The sequence below is a fragment of the Panthera pardus genome, unplaced genomic scaffold, assembly GCF_024362965.1.
Source record: "Panthera pardus isolate Hobbes unplaced genomic scaffold, ASM2436296v1 HiC_scaffold_3, whole genome shotgun sequence".
Lineage (NCBI taxonomy): Eukaryota > Metazoa > Chordata > Mammalia > Carnivora > Felidae > Panthera > Panthera pardus.
Window position 1 is genome coordinate 59582743 of NW_026526876.1, and position 9487 is coordinate 59592229.

At 42.9% G+C, this 9487-nt stretch overlaps 1 protein-coding gene across 11 annotated transcripts in view; it reads left to right on the forward strand.

The window, feature by feature from the left end:
* NF1 (neurofibromin 1) overlaps positions 1-8626 on the forward strand; it is a 248005-nt gene extending 239379 nt beyond the window's left edge. For all 11 annotated transcript variants that reach the window (XM_053892642.1, XM_053892646.1, XM_053892648.1 and 8 more), the window contains one exon: positions 4950-8626. In XM_053892642.1, the coding sequence (XP_053748617.1) occupies positions 4950-5092 (143 nt within the window). In that variant the 3' untranslated portion in view covers positions 5093-8626. The remainder of the gene's footprint in view (positions 1-4949) is intronic.
* Positions 8627-9487: the final 861 nt, after the last annotated feature.

Here is a 9487-nt window from a genome sequence, read left to right on the forward strand (position 1 = left end):
TTGTGCTTAATCCCATTGTCCTAAGTACACATCCTAGTATGCACGTTCTAGTGTAAAATTCAAGTCCTATGCATTTGTTCTAATACTCCTTTCAGTACGTCACGTGGTCTTTTTTATTTCAGGTGTCAAGAGCGTGTTGATTTCTGTAGTGGTTATCTTATCTGTGTGCAAGAAGTCTTCACATGGATTATCTTGTCTGATTCTTCTAACAGCCCTTGGAAATAGGCAATTCTACTCTTACCCTTAATTGACAGATTAAGAACTAAAACCTAAAGTTAGGTTCTGATCCAACCAAGACTCAAACCTGGGTCTTCTGACATGTTTGCTTCCTTGTCTGTAATAAATGAGCCCTCTGATGTGTTTGCCTTCTCATATATGTCTTAAGACTTTTCTGACAGGTTTGCCGTATTACGTATGTAATCAACTAAGCAACGCGGGTCAGGTAACCTACCAGAGCTCCTGTGCAGCTGGTGTGAGACTTGTCTTTTTGTTGTGTGACCTCTCACAAATTAACCCATTTTTCTTTGGCTTCTCAAGAACTAAAAGGGATTCAGTCCTTTTATTATTTCATGAAAGTATAGGTTCCAGTTTGGGGAAAACATTTTGGTCTTTAAAAAAAAAAAAAAATAGGTGAATTTTAAAAATGGAGTGTTTTATTATATGTTAGGTTAGACCTATCCCTAGCTGTCAAAATATATAAACCATGATACCTGCCTTCAAGGAACTCATGTTCGAGCAGAGGAGATAGATTTATAACTTCAATAACTATTATGTCATGTAATCATTTTTCCTTCTTGATTTCCTAAAGTCTGGCCAATAACACCTTTTGTTTAGGATTTCATCTTTATCTGGAACCACCACAGTTCATTGAAGCATAGTGCTTATTAATACACTGCTCTAGAGAATTTCCAGCTTCTTCTGTCCTGCATGTTTGTAACTGGCTGCGTGTTTGACCACAGCCCATATGGGGGTGCGGGGGGGGGGGGGGGGTGGGACTGAAACTAGGAAATCAGGACCACGCAAGTTTTTACCTTTGTTTCATTCACGTGGTGGCCTCTGGGTTTCTATCACCTCAGGCAGCTTTGCTCTTGTGCCCACTGAGAGTCAGAAGCGTAAGCTGTTGCTTAGGGGCCTAAGAAGAAACCAGACTGCAAAGCCTCAGAGGGGCAACACCAGGGTCTGCTTCCTAATTTAAAGCATCGCCTGTACTGGTCCAGGGTAGATCCTGTCTCCATTTGAGCAGTCTGGCTGGCCATCTGAGAGTTCTTCCTCTGGGATGCCAAGCCCAGATCCCTCACCAGTGTCTAGAGAGGTTTCTAGATGTCATTGTAGAGAGCAAAAGGAAAGAATGCTGCCAAAATTCTCAAATGTGCAAATCAGAAACCAAAATGCCAGAACTGGGCACCACGATCGCTCTGTTTCGTTCTAACTTGGCTTCTCCAAGATGCTGCACCCTGGTATAAATGTAATGCATTTTTAATTGATTTTTTTTTCTTACATATGACCCTCCAAGATGTTTGTATAAGCCTCTCCTTTAAAGTAAAACAGTTTTGCTGTGGAGTTAGGAAACAGTTATGCCACATTTACCTGTGTGTGGCTTGTAGAGTCGGGTCACCGAGTAGGAAGAAAACACACATACAATAACAAGAATTGAGATGAAAATTAATATGAGGGCAGAAGTAGGACATCAACCTCTAACATAGCCTGGAGGCTTTTGGCTGTGGGTGATGGGACAAAGTCAGTGATACTTTAACATTTTTAACCAAAAGGAACAGGTGCTCATTCGGGGGGAAAAAATGAGGAAATTCAGAAAAATAGAAGAAAAAAATCACCCTTAATCTCCACTACTCTAACATTTTACTATGTTTTATACATTTTATAAATGTTTAACATTTTGATACATCTCCTTCCCGTTTCTTTACATAGTCAAGGTCTAAAACTTTATAGCTTGCTTTCTATCCTTAACATTTAACAGGAAATAAATAAGGCTTTTAAATTTTTATTTAGAGGTCTGAAAGTTACTTGCTTGACAGAAAATAGAAGATCCTTAGTATTTCTTTGGAGAAACCTTCACCCTAGTGACTTAGTCTGTGACTACACCTTCTGTGATTTTCATTCTGGGAATATCAGCAAGCAGGCCCTTGTGCCTCCGCAGAAGCATTGCCCCTCACAGTGTAATGAACGAGTGCCTTCTCCCTGGAGTGAGCCCAGCCCAGCAGTGGCAAGGCTATCTCAAAGGTGTGCACACGAGAGCAAGCCCCAGGCTGGCGGATTGCTGCCAGAGGGCCACGGGCCCTCCTCGTGGTTGCCCACGCTGAGCTCCTCCTGATGGCTGTCTCCCAGTTGTTTTCAGACTCTTCTCTTCTTAAATCCTCGTTTTGCCTGAATCTTACTTTCTATGAAGGATAGGACCCCAGGTAAGGAACTGTGGACTTGAACTTGTAGGCCCCATGCAGATTTAAGGAAATGGAAGGTCATATGCACTGAATTCATGACAATTTTGGATGGAGAAAGCTAAAACAAAATTATTTTTGTCTTTTCCACTCCATATGTGACACCACACCCTCGAGATCAGGGGTTGCACGCTTTTTGGCTCTGAATTACAGCGATCACATTTAAAACTGGTAGCATTCCCTTCAGCCCATATTTACTGAAGAAGATAGCAACTAGATCCTAAAGGAAAAGGAAAATGAATAATAAATAATCTTTGCTTTTTTGGGCATAGAGGAGATAAGATGTAGACACAACTGGTGGTGTAGGGAGACTGTAAGAGATACAAATGCCCTCTAGAAGCAAGGAGAGAGAGAGAGAGAGAGAGAGAGAAAGTTCTGGCAGGAGACTGCAGAAGGCATCAGGAAGGAAATGGAGAGGAGAAAAAAACGGGTTGGATGTATCTAATGGAGACAGGCGTGGCAATGAAAAGAGCCTGCACAAACACACTGCAGAGCTCAGGGCACACTAGAGATGATGAGCAGCCTTCTTTAAATTTTGTTATTATTTTTTTAAAAAATCGCCTGAGGAAGATGCAAATAAACACACAGACGAGGACAAAGCTCATCCAGAGTTCTGTCACCCAGAGAAGCGTCCTGTGAACACCGGGGTGCGCTTTCTTCCATTCATCTTTCTCCACACATGGTTAGAACGGGACAGATTCCGGATGCTGGTTCCCTGTGCTCGGCTCCTAGGGAGGGGTGGGGGGCGCGGTCTGACTCTGCACTCAGATTGCAGCCCGGTGCACGCTCTCATAAAGAAACACTAGCAAGTGTCCGCCTTCCCGTGGTAAGTTCGAGACAGCAAACCCCTGTTGAGCCTGTGCACATCTGGCCTTACACTCTGAATGGAATTCAGGGCCAAGTCTAAATGATGTGTGGCTCCTGGAAGGTCATCACAAATTCACTTCCTTTTCATGAGCCAGTAAGTAGATGTCTGGATCTATGTCCATCTTCTGTAACATAAAGCCTTCTTGGCTTGAAATGGTCCTTTGTCCAAAAGTGGGTATTTTTTCATCCTCAGATTTCATGTTTATTTTAAAAATCAAATGGTATGATTATAATTAGGTAAAAATTACCTGAATTAACGCTACCCAGAAATAACGTATGCTGGCAGGTGTTTTCCCAGCTTTTTTTGTTTTTTTTTTTTTTTCCTACTTTTACTAAATTATGGTCATCTTTCTGTATCCGTAAATATCAACCAGTACTTTGCACTTTGATACAAATTGCCAACATGCTCTCCAGCTTTCTGCTGTCCCACCAAGTGATACCATAGGTGGGTATAATCAGTAATTATTTTGGTAAATTTTGCCGAAGTGTAACAGAAAAATACACAGATCAAATTTACAACCTAGTGAACTTTCAAGAACTGAACACTTAAAAATCCAACATCTGGATCAAGAAACAGAACATTGCCAACACCCCAAGAAACTACCTACATTCCCCCTTCCAGGCACTACTTCCCAGGGTCACCACTATTCTGTTACCTAATTTGTAATCTTTACTAATCTGATTAACTATGTTGTGTTTTGCTTCCGGTTACTTTTATGAAGTCACTGCTTGGACTGTTGATAAAATTCATTGTAGGGCCCAGTTTCTGGAGGTTAAATCTCCTCCGTGAAAGAAACGAATGGCATCTATTTTAGGTGCAGAACATGAGGTGATATGCCAGAGTTGAAAAGGTTAAAGCAAAGATTCTACAGGGGCACCTGGGTAGCTCAATTAGTTAAGTGTCCAACTCTTGATTTCCACTCAGATCATGATCTCACAGTTTGTGAGTTCGAGCCCCACGTCGGGCTCTGCGCTGACAGCATGGAGCCTGCTTGGGAGTCTCTCTCTCTTCCTCTCTCTCTCCCCCTCCCCCACCCCCTGCTCATACATACACTCTCTCTCTCAAAATAAGTATTTTTTTAAAAGATTCTACAGTATAACCTTTGTCATATATTCTCAGTAAATATTTGAGTTCCTTTGAGACAGGCACTGTGATTTAAAAAAAAAAAAAAATCTTCCTTTCTTTGAAATGACAAGTTTCAGTATCTTCTGCAACTGGAGAGTACATTCTGTGTTTAAACACCAGTAAGGCCTTGTGGCTAGAAGCTGACCTCTGCTGGAAGCTTCTGGTATGATTTGGTGGTAGGAGCTCTCGTCTTCCCTGGTGGCTGCTAGCCTTTCGTTCAGCTCAAGCCCGCCTGCCTCTCTAGCTTTTCCTTGCAACTTGTCAGTTTGTTCTTTTTCTTTTCTTCCTTATGCTGTTTTTCTGCCGTGATAGCAAATTTTGCTTAACAAAATGTGAAGTTTTGTGTGTGGCAAGGTCTTTGTGAGTAAACATCCTAGCAGCTGTTACAATGAAATATGCGAAAGCAGTTTGCCAGGTTGCACCTCCTTTACACGTCCCGATATTCAGCCCCGGAGCCCAGCACCAGAGGAGGGAGAGTAACTGGCTGCTTCTCTTCTCTCCAGGGATCGACAAGGAGAACGTTGAACTCTCCCCCACCTCTGGCCACTGTAACAGTGGACGCACTCGCCATGGATCCGCAAGCCAGGTGCAGAAGCAAAGAAGCGCTGGCAGTTTCAAACGTAATAGCATTAAGAAGATCGTGTGAAGCTTTCTTCCTTTCCTTTTTCAAACAGACTTAACTCACACGGGCTCTTCGCCAGTGACCCCTCACCACCGTGCTGTGACGCTGCACTTCATGTTCCGCGAGGAGCCCGTCCGAGTCTGCCATGTTGCCAGATGATCAACTCTTGGAAGCATTGCCTAAATCTGATGCTGCTTTTTCTTTAACTTTTGTTGTTGTTGTCGTTCTCCTACTTTTGGCGTGTCTGGTGTGAGCAGGTGTTCGGAACAACTGCAAAGAAAGTGGGAGGTCAGGACGCTTGAACTGAGAACGTCCCACTTGTGAGAAAGGATGAACTCTTGATTACTGCTACCACTGGCCAGCTATGAAAGCCATTTGCACAGAGCTCTGCCTTCTATGTTTCCCCTCCTTCGTCCTACAAAGTAAAGTGTTAGTCTCACTTACACACTTTTCGAGATAGGAGTTCATGGGACAAGTAGCACTATAACCCCGGTATGTTTAATCTGACTTTTAGCTGTGGACTTTTTTTTACCTTACAAAACCGAAGGAACCGTAGACGTCAAGCCTCAGTGACTTCACACCGTAAAGCCACAGGCAAGGTACTTTGGGGGGTGGAGGGATTTAGAGTTTTGTAATGAGTTCTTACAAAATACTAACACTCGAGTATTAGCAATAATCACAGGAAAGGAAGCATAACCACGTATATCTTAACGTTACCGAATTAAAGCGACGGGTTCTGAGGCCTTATCCAAACTCAGTCATCCAAACTAGTTTATTTTTGTCTCCAGTTGATTATCTTTTAACCTTTAAGTATGCTGAAAGTTGTTTCTGTTTTTGTAAGCCAAAACTATACTAAGTATAGTCATGATCTGTTTTCCCCCTCCTTCTCTTCTTTCCTAAATAATTCTGAGCAGGGTAACCCGTGAACAAAGTGTTGGAAATTGTTCCTTGAAGGTCATTTTCGTAAATGTTTGCATTAGCTCCATAGCAAAATGGAATGGTACGGGACTTCTAGAGTAGCTGATGCTTTTCATTTCGTTGGATGATTTTCCCAGAAACACAGAGTGTGGTGTATATTATCAAAAGTTTCTTTGACGACATGTATTTTAAGTGTCTTGTGATCTCACCCCCTCCCCTCCGAAAAAATCAGGAATCCTTTTAGCAAACCATTTGGGTTCTATATGATAGAACTGCATTTAACCACTGTGAAAGGACGGGCCGGCCTGCATTAGTGTGACAATAGGGGACCTTAACAGTTGCTGCTATACTGAACCGTATGGGTTATCCTGGTGTTGGAATTTCCCTGGTAATGCAGACCCAAGTTTTGGGTGGTACCTGCAGTATGCAAAATGATTTGACTTCAGTGAACACAGTCGTAGTATCCGGATGTTTCAATTTAGAACTGAACCGTATTTATTACAAAAAGATAATATCCCCCTATTCCCAGGTTCCCTTTATATGTTCCGATGTGATGGCTTTGGGAGGGGAAAGAAACGTAGGGGAGGGGAGCCTCCTGTAGTCCTATTCCATGAGCGGATTTCAGTAAATTAAATTCCACAGCTAAATCAAGAAATAATGGTACATTGAAGTGTTCTGATTTTAATAATATAACACATTTCACATTTATCCACACAGTAACAATGTAATATGTTAATGTAAATAAAATTGCTTTTGATATTGAGAAATAACAAGAATTTAATTTTTTTAATTTGTTTACAGTCTCGGAAAAGTAAGAACCATCTGCCAAAATAAAAGGAGAAAACACTTTAGTTAATACTAAAGTTAATAGTTATTTTGACATAGAACTGTTGGAAAATATTGAAGACAGGTGCAATTAACTAAATTTGTGTTTTTATTGTAGAGGCTGCGTTAGAGTAGTGTTTATGGTAACAGAGCAACCAAGTCTATAAAGATGCTAAGACTAGAGCTGAGTTTAGATAGAGGTAGATCCTTAACAACCCGATGCCGCGCTGCTGTTAAGGTCATGGTTCTCCCACGACCCCATGCTCCTGGGAAGGTATCGCGACTCCTTGGATCCTGGAATAAAAGGCAGATGTGAGCCTTTAATCATTGTGGTTCCACGTTTTTCCTCTTGGTTGGTTCGGTGCGTGTCGGTGGGTGTTGTCACACTGTTCTGCTTCTCCCAATCAAAATAGAGCAACTGCCAAAGGTTTTCTGTTAAAAATAGTGATGTTTCCATAACAAACTTTTCCAGGTATGATATTTCTTAAATTTATTCATTATTTCCCTCTAGTGTAATGAATGGAATGAATTCACTTGAAGTACCTCACGAAATGATCAGCGTTGCACAAATCAAAATTGAGCCTTCTTTGAACTGCGAAAATACTTTTTTGATCGGTACATCCTGGAAATTTGAGAACGCCCTAAGGTTTAAAATTTACCTTGTTTAGAGAACTTCTGACTTTTGAGGAGAACCTAACTTTCCAAGTAACTAAAATGAACATGAGCCTAAGCCTCACCAGTACTCGTCCCCTGAGAAATGAAACACTCTCTCAGGCTTCCTACCACCATCTATCTACACAAGAAATCTGAGGTTCAGAGCAAGTTGCCCATTTTGCGTAATCCGATGTGAGTTCTACAAAGAACATCATAATTGGGGTTCGTGGATGTTTCCCCTGACTTGCTAAAGAGGCAAACGTGACTCAGCACGTCGCTGTGCAGAACCCACCTGTTTTATCACGGGCCCCATCCCAGGGGTGCGCCCTCATTCACCAACATCGCGACGCCGTTCCCTGGCTCTGGGGGAAAGCGGCGAGGCTCTGCCCTTCATCCACTCACCCCTCCCCTGCCCGTTACAGAATGCCAGCCCCGTGCAATCCTGATGGGGGGGGGAGGAAGGAGAAGGGGGTGCCTGGACCCCCAGGAGCAGTCAGCTGCCACCCCCACAGGACTCCCTCCCTGCTTAGCGGGTTTTAGGCTTTTTCCGTTTCGTTTTGGCTTTCTGTTTGCTACACCCCTCCCAGCCCTCCAGGCATCATGAGGCATGTCTTATTCAATGTTATGCAATGGACTTCTAAACAAAATTCACTCTTCGTGTCAGCCACACAATTTTTTTTAAAGCAGTATATTCACCTGTAAATAGTTTGTGTAAAATTTGACAGAAAAGTATATTTACTACACTGTAAATACATGTGATGATATATTGTATTATTTTGCTTTTTTTGTAAAGCAGTTAGTTGCTGTACATGGATAACAAAAATTTGATTATTCTCGTGTTAGTATTGTTAACTTCTTCCTGCGACTGCGTTACATCATTTAAAGAAAATGCTGTGTATTGTAAACTTACATTGTATATGATAACTTCCTCTCCTTTCCATCTGGGCCTAAACTTTGGCAGTTCCCTCGTCTACAGCCTTGTGAATATTGTCCGCCAGCAGGAGAAATACTGCCCAGCAGTCAGAATGGATCATTGTAGGGGAAAATTGTAGAAATCCATTTCAGACCATTGTTGTTCCCACCCGGTTTTCCTCCCTGTGTATGTACTCCACACCACCCACCCACCCCCCTTTTTTTAAGTAAAATGTAAATTCAATCTGCTCTAAGATGTGGGGAGTTGTTTAATTGCTTCACATGCCTCAGCTCTGTTTTCTCCCTTCCCCCCACTTCTCCCTGATCTTTTGAAACATCAAGGCCGGTTCCTTTCTTTTAAGGATGCCTTGGGTTCTCCTCCCTCCCACAGCATGGGACAGACCTTTCTATTTCCAGAACCTCTCTAAAGGAAAAGTAAAATAATTTTGGTGAACCGTGTAGGGGAGGAAGAGTTTTCCTCGAGCCTTTTAGGGTCCCTGGCTGGGTCTGAGAATTAAACTGACAAGGACAGCTTAACAGAAGAAAAGCACACAGCACAGGTTTACGTATACAAGTTTTACATGACACAGGAGCCTTTATAAGAAAATGAAGACCCGAAGCAATTAGACCTGGGGGTGTTTATGCTTGTTCTGCTCGATGAAGAGGGCGGTCACGGAGGAACATGATAGTCAAAGAGTGTGAGGTAAGTGTAGTCAAGGGGAGGGTGGGGGACACTTAGCAAGGCCTGTTTGTTTCCACGGTCTTGTCTTTGGAGATAAGGATGCTCCTTTTTTCTGGGCCTCGGGAGAATGGCCCTCACAGGAGGGGATTATGCCCTGTTTTCAGGGGAAAAGGGCAGGGGCAAGGTCAGAGTGAAGGCCTCCACCATTTTCTCAGACTCTCTGTGCCGTGTTTGGGGGTTGTGTGGCCTGATCCCCATCCAGTGCTTTTTCAGGACAGCTTAAGCTGAGGGGTGACTGTTCTCTGGGATGAGCCGTCTTGACTTCTTTTAAAATGAGCCGTTAGAAATGCCAAGACCCCCCTGCGATGGAACAGTCAGAGGGCCTGTGTTGGGACCGTACAACTCTCTCCACCTTTTCAGCGTTCCCT